This window comes from Zootoca vivipara, chromosome 9 (assembly GCF_963506605.1).
Source record: "Zootoca vivipara chromosome 9, rZooViv1.1, whole genome shotgun sequence".
Lineage (NCBI taxonomy): Eukaryota > Metazoa > Chordata > Lepidosauria > Squamata > Lacertidae > Zootoca > Zootoca vivipara.
The window spans coordinates 76,284,803-76,307,735 of NC_083284.1; the positions used below are offsets into that span (position 1 = coordinate 76,284,803).

Genomic DNA, 22,933 nt, shown 5'->3' on the forward strand with positions numbered 1-22,933 from the left:
TCCCCCGAGCCCAGCGCTGCGGACGCTAGGCTCGGGGAAGGGCGCTTGGCTCGGGGAAGGCAGGCAGGCGCTTGCTCTCTTGCCTGCCTGTCTTCCCCGAGCCAAGAGAGCAAGCGCCGCCGCCGCCAGTCCCCCGAGCCAAGCGTTGCACCCGCTGCGCTTCGGCTCGGGGGACTGTCGGGGAAGGCAGGCAGGCGCTGTTTGCCGCCTGCCTGCCTGCCTTCCCCGACGGAGCTCACGCTGATAGCTGTAGCGCGGCAAGAAGGCAAAGAAGATCAGCTGTCAGACTTCTTGCCGCGCTACAGCTGGTTCCACTTTGCGTTCCGCTTGGCCCACTTCCTCTTTCTATGGCCACGCTTCGCAAGACAAAGCAGCGGTCATAGAAAACCTCATCATCTTGCGAGTCCCTTGTGCAACACAAAACTCTTTCGTCTTGTGAGTTTTTCATTGCGCGAGGCATTCATCTTGCAAGGTACCACTGTAAATAGGTATCGCTCTGGTGGGAAGGTAAATGGCGTTTCCATGCGCTGCTCTGGTTTGCCAGAAACGGCTTAGTCATGCTGGCCACATGACCCGGAAGCTGTACGCCGGCTCCCTCGGCCAATAAAGCGAGATGAGCACTGCACATAGCTGTCAACCCTCCTGTTTTTTGCGGGAAACTCCCTTATTTCAATCCGTTTCCCGCTGCTATCCTAGATCATTAGGTATCCCATAATTTCCCTGGATTTCAAAGGAAGCAGCTCCTCTCCCTCCCTGCTGGCCATGGAGGCTCCACTCGGCCCCCCCCCCCAAGTGAGCAGCCAGCCGCCACCAGATAAAATGCCTCGCTCGGCAGCTGCTGCTCGCTCACTTGCCGAGTGCTGCCGGGCATGCACAGAACCAATTTCCGGTGCCGCTCTGCCCATGTCTGGGCACCGGAAATCACTTCTGCACATGTACAGACATGAGCAGAACCGATTTCCGGTGCCGCGCCGCTGGGTGAGGCTGCTGATCCCTTATTTTCCAATCCAGAAGTTGACAGCTATGGTGCTGCAACCCCAGTCGTCTGCAACTGGACCTAATGGTCAGGGGTCCCTTTACCTTTACTATCCAGAGGACTCAAATGAGCTGCACAACAGTGAAAATGGAAGCTCAGGAGCACATTTGGCATCTGAGGCAAAGTTTGAAAACCGGAACACCTACTTCCGGGTTTGCAGCATTCCAGTTCCGAGTCGTTTGGGAACTAAGCTGTTTGAAAACTGAGGTACCACTGTAGTTGTCAGAACAATTCCTTAAAAATCATTAAGTGGATTGCATCATCAGCAACATTAAATAAAAACAAGTCAATAGCATATTAAACACACACACACACACACACACACATGAAAACAATGGCAAAACTTCCGGGAAGGATCCACACAGTAAATCAATACACTGTCCCCAAAGGCAGAGCCCCCTACCCTCCAGGCCATGCAGTTTCATTCCCCTACAGTTCTTCATGACACCACAGCATCATAGGGGTGGACAGATCCAGGGTGGATGTTCACCATCTTGCCCATGGGGGGGGGAGCGTGCACAGCGCGCGGGACCTGTGGGCAATTGACCTTCGAACCTAGCAGTTTGAAAGCACGTCAAAGTGCAAGTAGATAAATAGGTACCGCTCCAAGTGGGAAGGTAAACGGTGTTTCCGTGCGCTGCTCTGGTTCACCAGAAGTGGCTTAGTCATGCTGGCCACATGACCCGGAAGCTGTATGCCAGCTCCCTTGGCCAGTAAAGCGAGACAAGCGCCGCAACCCCAGAGTCGCCCGCGACTGGACCCTAACGGTCAGGCGTCCCTTTACCTTTACCTTTAATAATAATACCCACTTTTAAAAGTATGCAGTTTAAATGTTATTTTGAGCCAATGCTACCTTATTGCGAGGGGAGGGGCCTTCCTGGATGAGTGTATGTCGTAACATCTTTATCCCTTTGTTTCATTGTTTGTTACTTTGTTTACTTTGCATAAGGTAAAGATAGTTCTGACCGTTAGGTCCAGTCGCAGACGACTCTGGGGGTGCGGCGCTCATCTCACTCTATAGGCCAATGGAGCTGGCATTTGTGTGCCACAATTTAAGAAGGATATTGATGAGCTGGATCAGGCCACACCTGGAGTCCAGTGTCCAGTTTTGGGTGTCACAATTTAAGAAGAATATTGATGAGCTGGAAGATGATCCAGGGTCTGGAAACCAAGCCTTCTGAGGAATGGTTGAGGGAGCTTGGGTATGTTTAGCATGGAAAAAGGAGATTTGAGAAGAGATAGGATGGCCATCTTCAAATGGCTGTCACAGGATGGATGGAGAAAACTTGTTTTCTCCTGCTTGGGGGTGGGGGTGGAGGAGTGTAGGGCGTGAACCCATGGCTTCAAGTTATAAGAAAGGAAATTCCAACTAAACATCACTTAAGAACTTTCTGACAGCAAGAGCTGTTGGACAGTGGAATGGACTCCCTTGGGAGGTTGTGGTGATTTTTAAGCAGAGGTTGGATGGCCAACTCCCATGGATGCTTTGCATTGTTTTCTGTATTTTGGTGATTTCTGTATTTTGGTGTTTTGTTGGAAGCCGCCCAGAGTGGCTGGGGGAACCCGGCCAGATGGGCAGGGTATAAATAATAAATTATTATTATTGTTGTTGTTGTTGTTGGGGCTGGACTACTAGAATCTAGATCAGGCATCCCCAAACTTTGGCCCTCCAGATGTTTTGGACTACAATCCCCATCATCCCTGACCACTGGTCCTCTTAACTAGGGATCATGGGAGTTGTAGGCCAAAACATCTGGAGGGCCGCAGTTTGGGGATGCCTGATCTAAATGACCCAACTCTGCGATTCTGTGATTCTGTAACATTTCCACCCCACTGGAAGAGGCCGGTTTCTTCCTACCCTTCTGTGAACCCCTCATCTGTTTCCTTTCAGCCTGAGAGAGAGAAAACACACCTGACTTCTTCGTGCAGCCCTATCGCCCTCCTCCCCGTCTCCCCCCGAAAAAGCAAAGAAAGCTCGGCCTCCTCCTCCTCCTCCTCCCACCCCCTGAATTGTTAAGATGTGGGGCACCCCCCTCCCTCTCTCAGGGAAGGCGGTGCGCTGCCTGTTCCTCGGGGTCGGCTCAAACCCTGCCCCGTGGGTGGGTCTGACCCCTGCCTCGGAGGAAGGGGCCGGCCCAGCAAGAGGGCGAGCCAGCCAGCCAGCGAGAGAGAGCGAGAGAGAGCGCGGAGCACGGAGACCAGCCGCCCCGGCCTAGTCCTCCAGAGCCACAAGAGAGAGAGCGGCTTCCGTGCGCCGACTTCCCTCAGCGAAGCGGGCCGAGGCGGCGGCGGTGTTTGCGCTGCTGCCAAGCGGGCGGGGGCCTCCAGCGGGGCCGGCCGGCTTGGCCGAGGCGCCCCCGCCGCCCTCGAGGCCGAGCCGCAAGCGCAGGCCGGGCGGAAGCGAGGCGGGCGGGCCTGCGGGCCGGCAAGGCAGGCCGCGGCCGCCGGGCCCCGGAGATGCGGCCAGGATGTCTGTGTCAGGGCTGAAGGCCGAGCTGAAGCTGCTCGAGTCCATCTTCGACAAGGACCACGAGCGCTTCCGCATCGTCTCCTGGAAGCTCGACGAGCTCCACTGCCAGTTCGTGCTGCTCCCCTCCGCCGCCCCGCCGCCGCCGGCCCCGCCGACCATCACCCCCGCCAGCAGCCCCGCCAGCGCCGGGGGAGGCAGCAGTCTCCCCACGCCACGGCCCACGCCGCCGCCGCTCACCATCCACTGCAACATCACGGTGGGTGCCGCCGCGCCTCGGGGTGGGGTGGGGGGTACGGTTGCTGCCTCGGGGCTCACTGCTGGAGGGGCCAAGGAGGCCTGATACCGTGCAGGGGGGGCGAGCGTGGTTTACCCAGCTTTGTTTTGCATTTCTACCTCCCCCCTTTCCCTGGGTCTAGAAGGGGGGGCTGGGCTCCCATTGAGCTTCATGCCCCAGTGGGTATTTGAACCCGGGTCTGGAGGGGTGGGGAAGTTCCTCTGGGGCAGTTAAGGAGGGGCCAGGGGCACCTAGGAGGGAAGAGAGGCTCTGGCTGCCTCCCCACTGCCCCCCAGGAGTGTGAGAAACTGGATACGTGTAAGGGGTGAAAGGCAACTCCGGAGTTGAGGAAAGGGGGCTTGCTTACTTTTTCTGTTCTCTTTCTGATTTTATGTCCCAACCTGTTCCTCCCAAGGAGCACACGGTGGGGCACATGGTTCTCCCCTCCTAATGTGATCCCTGTGCAAGAGAGGCAGTGCTTGGCCCAAGGGTCACCAAGTGAGATTCATGCCAAGTGGGGATTTGAACGCTGGTCTCTCCCACTACACTGCACTGGCTCTCTCACCTGTTTGCCCAATTTTTCAGAAGATAGGTAATTCTCCAGGATGTGGGGTAAGGAGCACCCAGGAGGGCTGGTGGGTGCTGTGTCCTCCCCCCCCCCCCCCCGGCTAGTGAGTAAGCAGGTGAGTAGTCCTTGCTAGAACATGCCAAGAATTGAGAAATGGGGTTGGGAGGTGGCCATACCCACAGGTTTGGGACATACCCTTCAAGGGTCCTGGGAGTAGGGGACAGCCCAGGAGTCAGGGTGGGGTAGAGAGCCATGAGCTCAGATTGTGAGGCTGAGTCACTCCAGAGTTTGGAGAAGGCCTCAATTTCTGGGGATTAGGATTAGACTGGTGATGGCCCAACCCTTTTTTGACATAATTTTTTTATTGATTTTCATACAATTTAACAAATTCAATTCAGTTTCCATACAATATTCCCTTCGCATTTTGATTTCCTATCCTCACTTCCATGATGTTTCTGTTCAAATCCTTTTAGCCTTAGATATAATACATATTTCTATAACATATATTCTACATTACATTCCTTTATTGTTCTTATTCCTTTGCTAATATTTCCAGTTCTGCCTGTGATTTCATTTGGCTATAATATTTTATCAGATAGTCTAAAAATTGCCTCCACTCTTCCACAAACATTTTTTGTCATCTCCATAGAGTCTAAAACTCCTCTTTTGTTGGAACTTCTGTCCATTTCTGGACATAGCCTACAATATTCTGGTTGCCGTGGAAGCATAGATAAAAATTTAACCAACTTTTTTGAGACCTCTGTCCCAATTATTTCCAAAAGAAATGCTTCAGGCTTTGGGGGGATGACTATTTTAAACATCTTTTTAAATTCATTGTGTAAAGGTAAAGGGACCCCTGACCATTAGGTCCAGTCGCGGACAACTCTGGAGTTGCGGTGCTCATCTCGGTTTACTGGTTGAGGGAGCCAGCATATAGCTTCTGGGTCATGTGACCAGCATGACTAAGCCGCTTCTGGCAAACCAGAGCAGCGCACGGAAACGCCGTTTACCTTCCCGCCAGAGTGTTACCTATTTATCTACTTGCACTTCAATGTGCTTTCGAACTGCTAGGTTGGCAGGAGCTGGGACCGAGCAACGGGAGCTCACCGCGTCACGGGGATTTGAACCGCTGACCTTCTGATCGGCAAGCCCTAGACTCCGTGGTTTAACTCACAGTGCCAACCCTGCTCCTGTGTATCATCATTGTGTATCATCTCCCAAATTCATTGTTTATCACCTCCCAAAAGCTTGTTGCTTTTTTACAAGTCTGCCACACATGAAAAAATAACCATTGGGACTGTTTTCATTTCCAACATTTTAGCCAGTTTATTAGGTATTAAATACCATCTGTATATCATTTTCAAATAGTTTTCCCTTAATGTGTAACAAGCAAGCAGTAAACAAGCAAGCAGTAAATTTCATATCTACTTTTCACAACTTTTCCCATACAGCCATATCAATATTATATTATCTCCCAAATCTTTTAGCCCAGTGTATCATTGCAGGCTTAACCAATTTGTCCTTCGTTTCCCATTCTAATAACATTTTGTACATTTTCAAAATCATTTTTCCTTTACCTTTTAACAGTGTTAATTCAGATTCAGATCTTTGGTCTATAAAGCCATATGTCCTATATTTCTTAAATAGTTCTTTTACTTGAGGATATTAGAGCCATCCCATCACTCTTGTTTTTTCAACTCACATCCGTCTCCAGAAAACCTTAATGCAGTACACCTCTATATGTACCCCATTCTGCTTCCACATTCAATTTCTTTTGTGCACATGCCTCTATTGGAGATAACCACAATGGTGTTTTCCTTTCGAATAAATTTTTATATCGGGTTCACACACTACTTACGATTTAAAAATTCTTTGTGAACCTTACCCTTCTCGTACCATAAATATGCATGCCACCCAAACCTTCTAGATCAAATAACCCAGTGGTGTCCAAACATTTTTTAAAGAGGGCCAGATTTGATGAAGTGAAGGGCCATGAGTTGTTGTTTTTTTAGGATTTTACCCCAGGAAATAAACTGCCACAGGGGGCAGATTAAACCAACCAGTGGGCCAGATTAGGCCCCAGAAATGGACTTTGGACATGCCTGAAATAACCTATTATTTTTCAGTACCAGCCATTCCCTCTTCCAACTCATACAGGCTGCTTTATAACATAGTTTTAAGCCTGGCAGTGAAAATCCTCCTCTTTCTGTAGCATCAGTTAATATTTTAAATTTAATCCTGTTTTCCTCCCCATCCCAGACTTTTGAACCTTGCCATTCTAGAGAGAGGGTTGGGGGAGGCACCCTTTCTTGAGGTAGGGAAGATTGATACAGGGTAGATGAGGAGGGGTGATATCTTACTTATGTTACTCTAGGGCTTGCTTAGTTATGGGGTGGCAGGCGGGGAGGCAGAGAGTCATTCCTAATGAAGCAGAGAAGAAAAAACACCCAAGGTTCTTTTCTCTTCCTGTTGCAGTCAGATGAGCTGGTGGCAGAGCCATAGCTATTGGGGGAGAAGTAGCCAGGTATTATGTCCCAGAGGGGTGCCATTGAGCCTCCCAGCCTGTGTGTGTATTCTGGGTGTTCCAAACTGGGTCTTTGACCAGGTGAAATAAAGCCTAGTTTTGCCCCTTGCTGGAGGGAAGAAGCGTGTGTGTGTGCGCACGCACACACAAGATCAATAGTCCTGGGTGGAGCATGCTTGGGGGCTACTCCCAGAAGGTCAGAGGCTCTGTTGAGGCTGTGTTCTTAAATAGGAAGGGAACTACGTTACTACCATCTAGATCTCACATGGCTACACTTGGTTTTGTGTGTGTAAATTCTGAAACTTCATAGTGTAAAAACTTATTACTCAGAACTTCATTTTCTCCTTCAAAGCTGAACAGTCATCCCTTTGTTAATTTATTTTTAAGAACCTTTCTTTGCTCTTCTTCGACTATGCAGTAGGCATATTGCCTCTCTTATTTCCCTCTTTGCTTTTCCCTTTGTTTTCTCTCTGGAAATACGATTTGCATTACAGTACTGAAGTTTTGGGAAGGGCAGTCTTCCCTCCTCTTCCCTCCTCTTCAGCCATTCAACTTCTTTAAGTGTAGGAGCACTTGCAACAGACAGCTTTGACAAAAGAAGCCAGGAGATTTTGTTTATTTGAATTGAAACAAAAGTGTTGTAGGGCAGGTATATGTGTGTGAGAGAGGGAGCAGTGCTCTTCCCTGATTAGTTGGAAGTTAGATTAAGTAATTTCTCTCCACCCATAAAAGATGGAAGCCCAGAGAGAACAAGGAGTGTGCCCATATTGTTGAATGTGTGACCTGCTTTTAAAACAAGGCATGAGCTGAGGAACTTGCCTTTCCACCAGCTGAGGAGGTACTAGCTTGAAAGCAAGTCAGGAATTCTCAGTTTGGAGTAAAAGGTAAGGGATCCCTGGACAGTTAAGTCCAGTCAAAAGTGACTGTGGGGTGGTGCGGTGCTCATCTCGCTTTCAGGCCGAGGGAGCCAGTGTTTGTCCACAGACAACTTTCCGGGTCATGACTAAACCGCTTTTGGTGCAACGGGACACTGTGACGGAAGCCAGAACCACACAAAAATGCTATTTATCTCCCTGCCGCAGCAGTATAGTGATACCTCGGTTTTCTAATGTCTCGGAAGTCGAACGTTTTGGTTTTCGAATGCCGAAAACCCAGAAGTAGCTCAGTCCCAGGATGGCTGAAGAAAGCAGGACTTGAGATCACTTAAGGGAAAAACCCAATTGAAGACAGGTGGGCAAGGTAGAAGGCTAGAGTTGCCCCCTGGTTGGACTTCTCTGCCATTAAACCCACACTCTGCTACTGGCTCTCTCTCCTCTGAGAAACTACAGTACATGTACAGTGGTGCCTCGCTTAACGAATGCCCCGCTTAACGAAAGGATTTTTCGAGCGGAGGTTGCCTCGCTAGACGAATGCATTTTACTAAAAATTCGTCTAGCGAATTGCGGTTTCCCATAGGAATGCATTGAAATTCAATTAATGCGTTCCTATGGGCAAAAAAAAAATCCAAAAAAAATCCAATGCATAGACGAATTTTTTCATTATAATTTCTGCTTCCTATTTAGCATTTAAAGGTGTAGGACAGGCATAGGCAACCTTGGCTCTCCAGATGTTTTGGAACTACAACTCCCATGATCCCTAGCTAACAGGGCCAATGGTCAGGGATCATGGGAGTTGTGTTGCAAAACATCTGGAGAGTCAAGGTTGCCTATGCCTGGTGTAGGAGCCCTACTAGAAAGAAATGGGTAGCAACCCAATGTAGGACCATGAAGGGTTATGAGCTGGGAACATTTTCCTTAATGTTTATGGATTTAGAGCCCACCTTTTTAAGAGACAAGCTTTCTCATAAGGAAAGCACAGAGATATATCACTCAGACTGTTATGTAGTATAACTATATATATACACACACATAAACACATAAAGCAGAGCACTAAAATTAAAAGTTAAAAGGAACATGCAGGCAATGAAACACATTAAAATAAAATCAGACGCAGCAGAACCTTAGAATTATAATGCAAACACAATAAAGCAGCATCACAGAATGCAGGTCAAATTAAAATAGTTACAAAAAAGCCACAGTAAACAAATAAGTTTTCAAGGTTCATTTGAAGCAATGGAGCCTGTCTAATCACACTTGGAAAAAAAGTTATTTAGATACAGCATGCAAATTTATTACTTTTGTGATATGACATAAATTTTAAATGTGATATCTTCCCCCCCTCCCCCCGTTGAATCTCCCTCTTTTCTCAGTTTCAGTTTGTTTGGTCTATATAAAAGGTAAAGGGAACCCTGACCATTAGTAAGCATCAAAGGTGAGTAAGAGCAGAGACATTTTTATTTTTAACTGTTTTCTGCCAATAGCCAATACTGGGTCCATTTTATGCCAGGAGTGGTGTATTATTGCTATCCTACCGTGTTTCCCTCATTTTAGTCATAAAATAAGCCGTAGCAGGCTTTTTAAGCATTTGTGAAATATAAGACACCCCCTGAAAATAAGCCATACCTCCGCGCTGCGTGGAGGGAGACCGCGAGCACCCAGCCAGCAGCAGCAGGAGGAGGTCTGCCGGGTCAGCATCTGGAACCGGCTGCGGCAGGAGGAAGCGGCGGCTGCTGCAGCCCCGACAAAGCGTGCAGTAGCGCCGCTCACCCCGAGGCAGCGGGACCCAGCAGCAGCGCCGTCCTCGTCCTCCTGCTACTGTTCCTGCCGGGCCAGGCGGAGGCGAGGCTGCTGCTTGCCCCTGAGGACCGCAGAGGAGGCTGGGCAGGGACAGTTGGAGCGTAGCTGGGCGGCGGCGGCAGCAGGAGGACGAGGACAGCGCTGCAGCCCCGACAAAGCGCGCAGCAGCGCTGCTCGCCCTGAGGCAGCAGGACCAAGGAGCAGCGCCGTCCTCATCCTCCCGCTGCTGCTGCTGCTGCCGGGCCAGGCGGAGGCGAGGCTGCTGCTCGCCCCTGGGGCAGGGACAGCCAGAGCCCAGCCAGGCAGCAGCAGCGGGAGGACAAGGACGATGCTCCTGGGTCCCGCTGCCTCAGGGCAAGCGGCACTGCTGTGCACTTTGTCAGGGCTGCAGCAGCCGCTGGTTTCGGGTGCCTGCCGCGGCCAGCAGCAGCACCGTTCTTGTCCTCCCGCTGCTGCCCAGCTGGGCTGCGGCTGTCCCCACTTCCCCACCACCACCACCCGCAATGCCGGGGCTATCAATCGCACCCCAAGGGACTGGCTTCAAATGTAGATTGCTTAATTTAAAAAAAAGACACCCCCCGAAAATAAGCCATAGGCTTAATTTCTTGAGTAAAATAAATATAAGACGGTGTCTTAAAATATGGGAAACACGGGTAATCCTAATTGGTGTTAAGGGACAGGTGGGGGGCCCTTAGCCCTTCAGACTCCCATCTGCCTAAGACAGCATGGTCAATGGTCAGGGATGATGGGAGTTGTAGTCCAGAATGTGGAGGCCACAGGTTCCCCACTCCCGCTTTGGATTATCAGTCTTCAACTAATGGATCTACTTGTAGGTTGCACCCCAACTTTCAGTGGGTCACAGCAGTAGTATTTCTACAATCTTATTTAAGGCTTTTTTTAAAAAAGAGATTAAGACGAATGGAGTTGGTGTATCTTTATTCATAATAGTGCTTGGTATGTTGAATGCTTCCAAGTGTTCAGAGTGCTTTGTGTAATCTTTACACGTAAAGTAGGTCTGTATGATTATTGCTGCATGGCAGGTGTGAGGACTGGGAGAGAATAGTTTTCCTAAGGTCACCTAGTCAGTTCATGGCAGGCGTGAATTTTCAGCCAGGGACAACCTGATTCATAGCTCAAGTCTCTTGGTCCATCTTTCAACAGGCACAGCCCATCTTGCCCCCGTACAACAAGCTGCTTGCTACAATTCCGTCTTCTGTAATATTAAAGTGTCATGCTATCCTGATTGCCCAAGGGAGAGAAGCAGAGTAATGAACGTGTTAAAAAAAGAAGAAGTTAAAGTAGGTTCTCTGCTGCAGGTTGTAGTCAAAAGTGTGTCCTGTGTCTGAAATGTTGGGATTTCTGAGGTACAAAAGGTTGAAACCTGTCAGGGGACCTCGGTATAGGGAGCCTCCGCCCATCCTCCACACCAGCACCTTGACCAGTGAGAGCAACAGCAGGAGGTCAGGTGGGGGAAATGAGGACGTTAGCAGGATGGAGCAGTTGAGGCTCAGCGATGTAGGAGAGCCCTTGCACCGCCCTGACCAACAGGTGGAGGGGAGCAGGCAGCCACTTCCGTCGCCTGATTTAAGGCGCACGCCGAAACGCGTAAGGTCAGGGGCGGCGTTTTGGGGTTCCCAAGCTCTTATGCTGGACATATAACAGGAAGCATCCACTCCCGGATTCTGTGAGTGACTGAGAGGTCATGTTCTTTGCCATCTATGCACTGTAAATACTATGCACAATAAAACTTTTAAAGACAGAGCAGACTCGGACGTTATTACTAAAGAGTAGCCACAACAGCACCTTGACAAACCCATCAAAAGGTTTATCAGCCAAAAACTAGTACAGTGCTAGAGTTACAGGATTTGATAAACCCTTATAGGAGTGGTAGGTACCTGTTGATGGGAGCCTCTAGTGCAGCCTATTGAATCCTGAATTGCCACACAACATAGTAGTACTGTATAGTGGTACCTCGGTTTATGGGCGCGTGCATGAAGCGCCGATAGAGCACTTTTGTGTATGCGCGCGTTGCGCAGATCGCTTCTGCGCGTGTCACGGAACCCGGAAGTAAACTGAAAAGGCCCCTGCTTGCTTGCAGTGTGTTAGGACTGTAGTTTTATAGAACTAATGCTCAACTTGGCTCAGTGCTGTTTTAATGTGACATGTGATGAAAGTGAGCTGTTTCAGATAGGAAAAACACAGGATTGTTCTATACAAACATAGAAATTCTAGCCATGCCAAGCTGCTCTGCAGACTAAATATCAACCATCGTTGTTGTAGGAATGCAGAAACTGTGCTTCTCTTTGGATCCTAACTGGTTGAGATCCTTTGTTCCAGCCATGGGAGCAATATTTGCTAGTTACACTTCTCTTAAGTACTCAAACTGAAGTTGTTCTAGCTCCCTGCTGGGAGTTATCTTTGGCCTTGTCATCTTTCTTATGCAATATTAATTTTTAATGGAGGCCTATCCCAATATTTACTCCCGCAAATTCATATTGTGACCAATCCTTGAATTGTAGTCTACTAGTGGACCACAGGATGTGTCTGGTTTGCCCCTAAACATATTGTAGAATTGTTTCTCTCAATTAGTTGCTTGGGGTGGGAGAGTGTGTGATGTCAAAAAATAGACAGAGGACTTGGGGGCCAAATATTAATTGCTGATGAAAACTGGAATGGCAGAGATGAGAGTAGTGGTAGCTCACATCTGAAACATGGATGAGGTAGCCATTATTGTTGACTACCACAAATATAAGTTCAGCTTCCTAATTTAAGCAGCCATAACCATTTATTTGACTTGGATTGTGGTTCTAAATCCATTGAACCAAAGTTGGGTTTATTTATGAGTCAAGGGCCAAGTAAGTGTGCTGACACCATAAACAGGTTTTTTATGCTAAAAAGCTTTCCCTGTCTGGCAGCCACACTTAACAGCATGAAGCCCTGTGAGTCCCATGGGGGTCTCAAGAGCGAAAGGAGAGCCTGCTGTTCCTCCCCTGCTCCCCCAAGGGGTCTGTGCGCTAGAACCTGAGCGCCATGTAAGGCACTTGCCCTACTTTGGGGAAAGCTGGCTTAAACTGTTCTTGGGACTTCCTTAGTAATGTCAACGTGCCTTTGGTACAGAGGTGTCGTACTGTTTACAGCAAACAAGATGTACTTTAGCTCATGCAGCTTCAAGAGGGAATTGTCTGTTCTGCCTGGAACTACTGTCTCTGCTACACAGAATTGTGTTTGTATGTGGTCCTTACGCAATAAACAGATGAAGGCGTTGACACACTGGATAATTGAAAATGGCTGTGCCAGCTTGTCATAGGCAGTTAGACTCATTTTATGCCATGGGGTGTAATTCTAATGCTGTGTTGATTTTTTTCATGGCCAGTAAGGCATTTTGGGGCATAGGACTCCTGGCAGCAGCTGGCCACCTGAGTGTTCACTGGCCCAGGGTGACCTGCAGCATGGTCACGTAGCCAAAAGGTGGGGAATTAATCTTCTTCATAAGAGGAGATTCCTGGAGGTAGTTTGTGTGAACCCAAAGTCTTGATAGTTTGTAGGCCAGCATCAGTAGTACTACTATAGAGCTCGGAGTTGCAGTAATTTCCCTTCAGAGGTGTAAAGAAATCTGTAAAAGCTGCCTTGATTGTTTCTGCCCCTACCCCAAAGCAGTTTACCTATAGCTATATTTACCTAAATGGGACCCAGGTGGCGCTGTGGGTTAAACCACAGAGTCTAGGGCTTGCTGATCAGAAGGTCGGCGGTTCGAATCCCTGCAACGGGGTGAGCTCCCGTTGCTCTGTCCCAGCTCCTGCCCACCTAGCAGTTCGAAAGCACATCAAAGTGCAAGTAGGTAAATAGGGACCGCTCCGGCGGGAAGGTAAACGGCGTTTCCGTGCACTGCTCTGGTTCGCCAGAAGCAGCTTTGTCATGCGGACAAACGCCAGCTCGCTCGACCTATAGAGCGGGATGAGCGCTGCATCCCCAGGGTCGGAGATGACTGGACCTGATGGTCAGGGCCCACCTTTACCTTTATATTTACCTATACTCGTAGGAAGGGGAGATATTTTCTGCATTCTAAATCTCTGTGGACTGGACTAGGTATTATCAATTTGGTTTATTTTTTGGCTGAAGCCTACACAGTGAAGAAATGCAGGTATTAAATGCAGAGCTCTCTCTTCTCTCCCCCCCCCAAAGGAAGGAGTTGGCAATTGCTAGCTGATAACAAATATCCATTCATCCTCCCTCTCTTCCACAAGGGAGGGAAGCTAAAGGAGGCTTATAGTGTTCACAGTCATTTCCCACCCAAGCGCAGACCAGACTCCATATACCTTCTGACCATAGTTCTAAATTGTCAGACAGCCTAAATAGCTCCTGCTTCAACATCCTATATAATAAAGTCCCTGTGTCTCTGTGTCCAGTCCCTGTGTCCGCGCTACTGCGCATGTGCCCCACGGACACAGAGACTGGACACACACAGAGCCCCGTCCCCGCGCACTCACTCAAGCCGGGGGGCGGAATGCGGTTCTCTCTCCCTCAACGGTTTCCCCTCCAAACTGCCGTTCCGCGCCTCGCCTCCCGACTAACGGCACGAGGGGAAGAGGGAAAGGGACCGCGAGGGATTGTGATGCGAGCGCGCGATGGAGCCACCGTTCCCCACCCCACTGCCCCCGGCCTTCCCCACCCCATCGCCGCATCCCAACCCCTCCCCCCACCCGGTGGTTCAGATAGCCGTAAAAAGAATGAGGCAAGGCGGGCTCGGCTCTGGGTGGGTTGGGAAAGGCGGGTGGGCGGGCAGGAGTGCGCACGGCGGGAGACGCAACGACGTTGGGGGAAGCACACAATGGACGCAGGGGCGCAAACAGCCTAGAGCGTCGTGGGAGGGGCCGGAGAGTCCCGAGCCTCTGGGATGCAGCAGTGCTCTGTAGCACTTTGAATCCTCCTCCTCTTGCCGTGGCTCGGCGCCTGGAACTGGCTGCTGAAGCACCGACAAAGCACTCAGCAGCGCCGCGTGGAGCGCCCCGAGCCACGGCAGGAGGAGGAGGAGGATTCAAAGTGCTACAGAGCACTGCTGCATCCCAGAGGCTCAGGACTCACTGATCCGGCAAGCCGCCTCCGCCTCCTGCCGCGACTCGGCACCCTCCCCGCGAACGCGCAACTCTGAGGAGGCTTTACGCACCTCTCCTAAAACCGACAGCCGCTGCCTCACGCTGCGTGGGAAATGCTTTTTGCCCCTGGGTCCCTTCCCACTCTTTTCTGACGCCGAATCAAGGCGGCGCCCCCTTCTTTCTTTCCTTCCTTCCTTCCTTCCTTCCTTCCTTCCTTCCTTCCTTCCTTCCTTCTTTCTCCCTTTCTGTCTTCTCTCCCTTTTTCTTATTCTTTCCTTCTTTATTCCCTTCCTTCTTTCCTACTCTTCTTTCTCTCCCCTCTTTCCTTCCTCTCTCCCTCCTGCTCCCTCTTTTCTTCCTTCCTTCCTTAGCTCACTGTTCTAGCACCCGTTAATTTAACAGGCTTCATGATACTAGTGTTTTAATAAATAGCAAGCATCCTGAATCATGGCAGGAGTCTTGCAAAATAAAAACTGGTGCCAGGCAACATGACCCATCTGCTTCTAATATAAACAGTGGAGCTGGGTGCAACCTATGGCAAAAAACTGCATGAATCTGTTCCCTTTTTGAAAACGGCAGACCCTCTTGACTTTTGCCAAGACCTGTGCTAAGTGTTACATGCTTCCTTTAGAGGGTCAGCATTCAAGTAGCAGAAATCCAGTATTAAGGGAAACCAGGAACTCTTTGATCTAAAGGTGTGTAGAACTGTTGGCCATTAGGGATGTTTGTTTTAGAATATGCTGGTCTTGCAGAATAAAAATGGGCTTTTGTTATGTCTTCAACTGGGGTTTAGTTCTGATAAACAGCAGCCCATTTATGACTGGGCTGTATAGGAACAGTCTCCCGTGATCAAATGTTCCTCTGTATAGACCTGCACATAGGAAAGCAGCTAAAACTCTTCTTTCTGATCCATTTATTCTTCTGTATGGAGGAGTATTTGATAATTTGGGCCCCCTATTTGCAATCTAATATACAGTATTGCAGAAACAGATTTAGCACATCCATCTGCTGTTTGTGACAAACTTGACAGATGTTGATCTGGGAAATCATTTCATACATCTTTGGCGATCACTTGTAGCCGAGTAAGATTGTCTTCCATAAACACGATTTTAACAATGTTCCATAAGTGACTGTTGAGGCCAATTCTGGATCCACACGTTCTTTCACAGTGGGGACATTGGTTTCCAGGTGGGAGTTGATCAAGGTGTGGATTTGCCAAGCGTGCCTTCCTCTTAGCACGTTTCTCCCTTGCATCCTGAGATCGAGTTTCTTCAAAGCCCATGACACCTTTGGTAAAGGCTGTTCTCCAGCTGGAGCGCTCGTAGGTCAGTGTTTCCCAGTTGTCAGTGTTTATACTACATTTTTTAAGATTTGCATTGAGACAGTCTTTAAACCTCTTTTGTTGACCACCAGCATTACGCTTTCCATTTTTAAGTTTGGAATAAAGTAGTCGCTTTGGAAGACGATCATCAGGCACAACATGACCAGTCCAACGATATGGTAGCAAGGGAGTGGGGAAAACCTAACAAAGCAAAGAGACCTTCTTGTGCTTGGTCATAATTCATTTTCAGATAGGAGTTTTTGAGGATACAGAATTAAAATAAAAAAATTGAGGGCCAGAAAGAGACCTATCTAGCTTGTCTGCTGCTGCTCCCCAGAGTGTTAGAGGCTGCCTTTGAAGATTTTGCAGATTACAAGCACTGAAAACAGCCCTGCTGACCTGGGATTCTCTGCTCCAGTTGCCACATCTCCCTGGAGACAACTGCTTTGTGTCCCAAGTGAGCAGCTATTGGTAGATCTTCCACTTCTAGGTGTAAAGATATGTTAGAAGTTTACTAAGGGCCAAATTAGACATTAGATTGTTTGTGTGAATGCGTTTATGATGCATATTTTTTTAAAAAAATAAATTTCAGCTGCCAGGGAGTAGGGCCTAGGCAGCATTGGGGCCAGAGCGAGTGGGGTGGATGAGTTTAATTCTCCCTCCCTGACAAAAAGTGGCAGCTCTGAAGGTGCTGTTTGCATGCAGTTTCAAGGTAGCAACCTTTTGTTGGGACAGTGGAAATGTTGAACTTTGCTTCCTTCTCCTCTGTACATTCATGTCAGTCAGGTCTTGTGTCTGGTGTTCTCCTAAGCCTTCTCACTTGGGGGATGCCAGTGTCCACAGACTAGCAAACAAGCCTCAAGGGTTGCATTATAAATGAGGGTGAGCCTGGATTGTCTCTTGAAGGTGGTACAAAGCCAAGCTGCTTTGCTTTCTTTTAAAAAGCAAACAAATCTTATTTTAGGTTTGCATTGATTCTTTTAGCATTAAGCCTGACATCTCATTTTAAGAAGAGTGTGTGTACGTATGTCTGAGATGATTTGAATTAGGGTTGTTTTTTTTGAGTTCCTTCGAGAAAGGTTAGTCAGTCCCACATCTTTTTAGCCATACTTAACCTGTTCAGTTTTTATATAATTACTTGCTGGAGTAATTATGGCTCAAGTATGGATTCTCCAATGAATTCTGTCTCTCCAGTGCGTGTTTATGTATGGAGAGTATTTTAATTAGCATTGGGGAGGGTGAGGAAAGAACAAGAGGGAGCTAATTATGCCTGAAAGGTTTATATGAAATGGAAAGAAGTGTTATATTAATTATTCCAATAAGAAACTTGCTGCCGTGAAAGTAGCCACGTTCTGTGTTACCTTAGAAAAACCCTGTTAGGCTGAGGGGACAGTATTTGACCCAATGCCCTTTTGGGGAGCTTCATGACTCTCCAGTGATTTTAATCTGTTTCCAGCATCCAAACCTGCCCTGCTCTGGGATTCCTTATGCATTTATTAGTGCCATTTCTGAGCATAGGCTTGTAAATAACCACTCTCTTGGGATGGGATGAGACCTTGGAGGAGGAGCTCCAAATGCATAGTCTCATTTCAAGTTGGAGTCAGTCCCCTTCAAGCTGGATCTGGGATTCACTCCCTACCTCTGCTGCTGCTCTGCTTTCTTTTACAGACCCCTCCCCTCCCCTCCCCTGCTGGAGGGAAAAGGAAGTAGGCAAGAAGCGGTAGAGGACTCACTCACTTTGACCCAGCTCTGAGTAGTGTACCAGCCAGGAGTGAAGCAGGCACAATTTCATTCTTGCTCATTCCCACTAAACCATAGTTTGGCTTAGCTTTATGTGCGAACTGAGCTGGAGGCAAGGCCTGTGTGGTACAGTAGTTAACACTACAGTGGTACCTCTAGTTACGAACTTAATTCGTTCCCGAGGTCCGTTCTTAACCTGAAACTGTCCTTAACTAGAGGCGTGCTTTCACTAATGGAGCCTCTTGCTGCCGCTGCGCTGCCAGCACACAATTTCCGTTCTCATCCTGGGGCAAAGTTCTCAACTTGAGGTACCACTGTATCAAACTAGGTTGAAATCCTCACTCTGTTCTGAAGCTCACTGGGTTACCTCAGGCCAACCTACTTCACAGAATTGTTGTGAGGCTAAAATTGGGAAGGGGAATGTGTTCACAGTTCTTATCTCCTTGGCGGTGCATAATGATGCATGGAGCATCCATTTCCGGCTAGGACAATGGCTCAAAAAGCCAATTGGGGGGGGGGGGTTGTACATCTCAAATTGGCCAGACACAAACTGCTTCCTGCTGACTAGCAGGAACACTTACCTTCTGATTTTGGCCACAAATTACTACGATATGTAGGCAGGCAATTTTCCACACACACCCCTTGGCTAGTGGCTTACATGAGCATAATTTGCGCAGCTGTCTTAGTGACCCTTTCCTAGAAGAAAGTAGTTGTACCCTCAGAAAAAAATAGGAAAAGTTGAGATGGTGGTTGAAGAAGTTGGTGCTTTTTCTCCTCCGGCAATTAGTTAAATCTTCATAGCCAAGTGTGCTCCCTGCTTTGGAAAACAGTTGCCCACTCTACATAATTGACTTTCTGTGTCTGTCTGGAGTTGAGATGGGGAGTTGCAGAAGTCTGCTTTATTGGGGTTTTTTTTAAAAAAAATTCTTTCTCTCACCTTGATAATGGGACATACTTTATATTTTAACAGGTACAGTTCTCCAAAAGCATTGAAATATGAAATATGAATGTGTAGTTCAGGCATAATACATATTTATTTATTTATTTTAAGCAGGAGTCTTATCCCTCTTCATCGCCAATATGGTTTGTGGAATCAGATGACCCCAACTTGACTTCAGTATTGGAGCGTTTAGATGATATTAAAAAGAGCAATACTCTGGTAAGAGATCACCTGTCCTCCTTTGCTTAATCTGGCATTTGGTTATAAACTGGGCATTAGGTCAAAACCCACAGCCATGCCATTGTTTGGTGGTGCCTTTTTTTGTTTTAAGCAAAAATACTGCTTGTGGTTTAACAAGTGGCACTCCTTCACCAGCTGGCCATCTAAAAAGATTTGATCTAGAATGTGTCTTTTTCAGTTTGCAGAAACCATTTAGTCACAGCAAAGGCTCATGCAGGGTAACTTCCACAAATGTTTTATCAATTGCAGAAAGCAGTAAACAAGTGTGCATTGCGTGGAGAGGGGGGCATGTTATAAAGAACAAAATTGTCCATTTGTATGGGAGAAAGCAGAAGGGATTTTTCATGCTTTCCTGTCAAAAACAATTTCTAGATATTGTGACAGTACCTCTTAACACATAGTGCCAGAACTGAAACTAGTGCTGCCCTCTCTTCTTATCACAGTTGGCTGTATTATGACTTGCAAGCAGGAGAAGAGCTTCCGGTTGTGATTATTTCATGCAGCTTTCTCTGACCCAGTTCCCTCCAGTTGTTGTGGGACTGCAGCTCTCAGTGGCGCCAGCTAGCATGACTAATGGTTAGGGATAATATGAATTGCACTCTAAAGCATATGGAGGGTACCAGGTTGGGAAAGGCCTCTTTAAGAAATCATAGTGGTTTCTTGTACAGTATTTACTTTTAAAGCTACCCTGCCTTTACACATGTCCAAAGCAGAGGGCTGAAGTCCTACTGGGCTTTCCAACATATGTATTTCTACCACCTAAACATTAGGAAGAATTTCCTGACAGTAAGAGCTGTTCGACAGTGGAATTTGCTACCAAGGAGTGTGGTGGAGTCTCCTTCTTTGGAGGTCTTTATTGACAGCCATATGTCAAGAATGCTTTGATGGTGTTTCCTGCTTGGCAGGGGGTTGGACTGGATGGCCCTTGTGGTCTCTTCCAACTCTATGATTCTATGAAAAACCTTGAAAGTAAATCATACTGCATACAGTGGGATAGGGGACCCATGGGGTCACAAAGAGTCAGACACGACTAAACAACAACAATCATATCTCCTCTCAGTCTCCTGTGCATATGGAACTCTGATACATCATGGAAAAGGGTTCAAGCGAATCCTTGTCTCTGATGTGCACACTTCAATGCTCAGGGTATGTGCTTTCAATTGAGCAATTCCTTCAGGTGGTACTGGCAGGTCAAGAGGACCGTCCTGCATGCCCTCACAGGATAGCTGGATAGATACAAAATGGAGGCTGTTGCTTTATTAATCTGAGTACCAGAAAATCTAAGACTTAACAACCTATAGCCTTTGTATATTAAAGGGCTTATTATAGTCATTTGTTTAAGAGGTTGGGTATCCTCTTTGTTGGGCACAGGATTCAGGGCACAGCACAGCAAACTTTCATTCAAATAAAACATGAGAACAAACCATTCACAAGCCATTTTACTTGTTTTGTAGCTTCTCCAACAATTGAAACGATTGATATGCGACCTCTGCAGACTATATAATCTTCCTCAGCATCCCGATGTTGAAATGTTAGATCAACCATTGCCGACCGGCCAGGTAAATCCTAATCTTCCTCTGGCTCACAGGTGCTAATAGGTCTGCTTGATGTGGGCACAGATTGTTGAACCCACATTAAGCATGCTGCTGACCAGACATAGGAGAGCAGAGCAAGTGGTGCTCATTGTCGTATTAAGGAAGCCAACATTCCTCATTGTTTGAGATGAGTGTCATGTTGTATCTTTACTAGTGATGGAACAAAGCAGGGTAGGCTTATAAAGAACTTTAAGGTTCTGCTGCTTAGTCGGTTAATGGAGGGCGAAGCTTTCCTTGTTCCTCCCTTACATGCAAGATGCTTACTCTCCTCCAGCTTTAAGAAGCTCACTGTGGCCGTCATAGCGCTGCCTCATTGAGAATTTAATCTCTCACCACCAGACACCTCTCTAGTGCACTCAGTGTGTGCATATGTTTGCATCTCTGTGTGTGCTTCTTTATAGCTCGTTAGCTCAATTCCTATTTTCAGTAATGCTGTTTAGCATTTGTAACATGCTTTGAATGCATATCATGTGCATTATCTTGTAAACCTTACGGGACAAAACCTCCCTGAAAAGTAAGTGAGTGTTATTATTGGGAATGGGATGCTCAAGCTAGCATGTGTTGTGGCCATCTAGTGAGATTATAGCAGAGGTCAAATTTAAACTTATTCAGCCTCTTGGCCGCTAGCATACTTTTCCTTTTCTTTCTTTTTTAAACTAAAAGTGATAGTAACAAAGAATCTGATTTTGTTATGTTCCAGAATGGAACAACGGAAGAGGTTACATCAGAAGAAGAGGAGGAGGAAGATATGGGTGAAGTATGTGTGTGTGCACATCTGTCTGTACATGCACGTGCATGCTTTCTTTGTTATAATAATAATTTATTATTTATATTCTGCCCAATCTGGCTGGGTTTCCCCAGCTACTCTGGGCGGCTCCCAATTGAATGTTAAAAACACAATACAGCATTAAACATTAAAAACTTCCCTAAACATGGCTGCCTTCAGAGGTCTTTTAATAGTAGGATAGTTGCTTATTTCCTTGACATCTGGTGGGAGGGTGTTCCACAGGGCAGGCGCCACTACCGAGAAGGCCCTCTGCCTGGTTCCCTGTAACCTCACTTCTTGCAGTGAGGGACCCGCCAGAAGGCCCTCAGAGCTGGACCTCAGTGTCTTTGTTATTCTTGTTCTGGCTTCTGTCATTCTAGAATCTGTCTGGGGAAAGAGGAGTAGAAACCATGGGGAAATAAATTGAAATGTTGCCAAGATCTGCCCTCCTAAACTTCAATAACCCTTCTGTGTGCAATCCTTATCCCACCTAAACAGCATTGTGCATATCTGTCTGACTGCCAGGGACCCTGCAGTAGAGCTTCCCTTAGCTCTTATGCACTCTGCGACGAACCCTGGCTTGCCACCAATTAAATATGCGACAATCCCGGCGATGTCACTAAACCTTTGATGATCCCACGTAATATGTGCGGATCCCACCCATGCAATGTGCCTCCCTTTCTATAACACTAGCAGAGTGCTGAAGGAAACTGGTTATTTCATAGTTACAGGTAGGTAGCCGTGTTGGTCTGAGTCGAAGCAAAATAAAAAAATTCCTTCAGTAGCACCTTAAAGACCAACTAAGTTTATATTATGGTATGAGCTTTCGTGTGCATGCACACTTCTTCAGATACACTAGAAACAGAAGTGTCAGACCCTATATATATACAGAGGGTGGTGGGGGTGGGTGGGAATGGGTGATGGGCTGATGGGAGTGGTAAACCTGTAGATGGCTGTTAATGGCTGCTGATGGCTGCAATTAGTCCTGGGCTGAGGTGCTAAAGAAAGCTTGATCATGCATAATGAGATAAGAATCCGATGTCTCTATTCATCCCAGGTGCTTCCATGGTTTTAAGCTTGGTAATGATTTCCAATTCAGCAACTTCTCTTTCCAGTCTGTTCCTGAAATTTCTCTGTAATAAAACAGCTGCTTTGAGATCTTGTATAGAATGTCCTGGGGGATTGAAGTGTTCTCCTACTAAATTTGGTTATTTCATAAACAACCCACCTATCCTTCTTGCGCCCCAAATAAACTGCCTGTTTATATTTGGGATCTGCTAGTAATCGAAGTGCAGTTCCAGTTCTCCCAATAACGTGGCTCAGTATACCTTCTAACTCCCGGCAAGTGTATCAGGAACCACCTTGTGCTCACAGTCAGGATTCCCTTTTACCAAAGGTTCACCTCAGCAGCCTGTTGCTACTTTGTGGCACCTTCTTCCTGGCACTTGTCTTCCCTGGGCTTGACCTAGAGGTTTTAAACTATTTTCCTGCTCCTCAGGTTTAGTCTAACCTCCTCTCTAAAGTCACCACCCCTTTGAGTTAGAATACTTCACTGGAATAACTAGGCACATCCGTTTTTTTAATGCAACATTTAAGAAAGCTTTATTAAACTAGAGGACTTGTAAAATGCGTAATGGTTTCATGCGTATCAGCTCTTAGATCATGTTCTTGGTTACAGATAACATTGGCTG

The 22,933-nt window shown here is 47.4% G+C and overlaps 1 protein-coding gene across 3 annotated transcripts in view; it reads left to right on the forward strand.

Moving 5' to 3' along the window:
• Window positions 1-3,171: 3,171 nt before the first annotated feature.
• The window catches only part of UBE2Q2 (ubiquitin conjugating enzyme E2 Q2), a 42,404-nt gene continuing 22,642 nt past the window's right edge, over window positions 3,172-22,933 (forward strand). The window contains exons 1-4 of one of the 3 annotated variants that reach the window (XM_060279096.1): window positions 3,172-3,762; window positions 18,756-18,860; window positions 20,336-20,440; window positions 21,177-21,233. In XM_060279096.1, coding sequence (XP_060135079.1) covers window positions 3,505-3,762; window positions 18,756-18,860; window positions 20,336-20,440; window positions 21,177-21,233 — 525 coding nt within the window. In that variant the 5' untranslated portion in view covers window positions 3,172-3,504. The remainder of the gene's footprint in view (window positions 3,763-18,755; window positions 18,861-20,335; window positions 20,441-21,176; window positions 21,234-22,933) is intronic. The other 2 variants (XM_060279098.1, XM_060279099.1) reach the window with 2 other exon arrangements.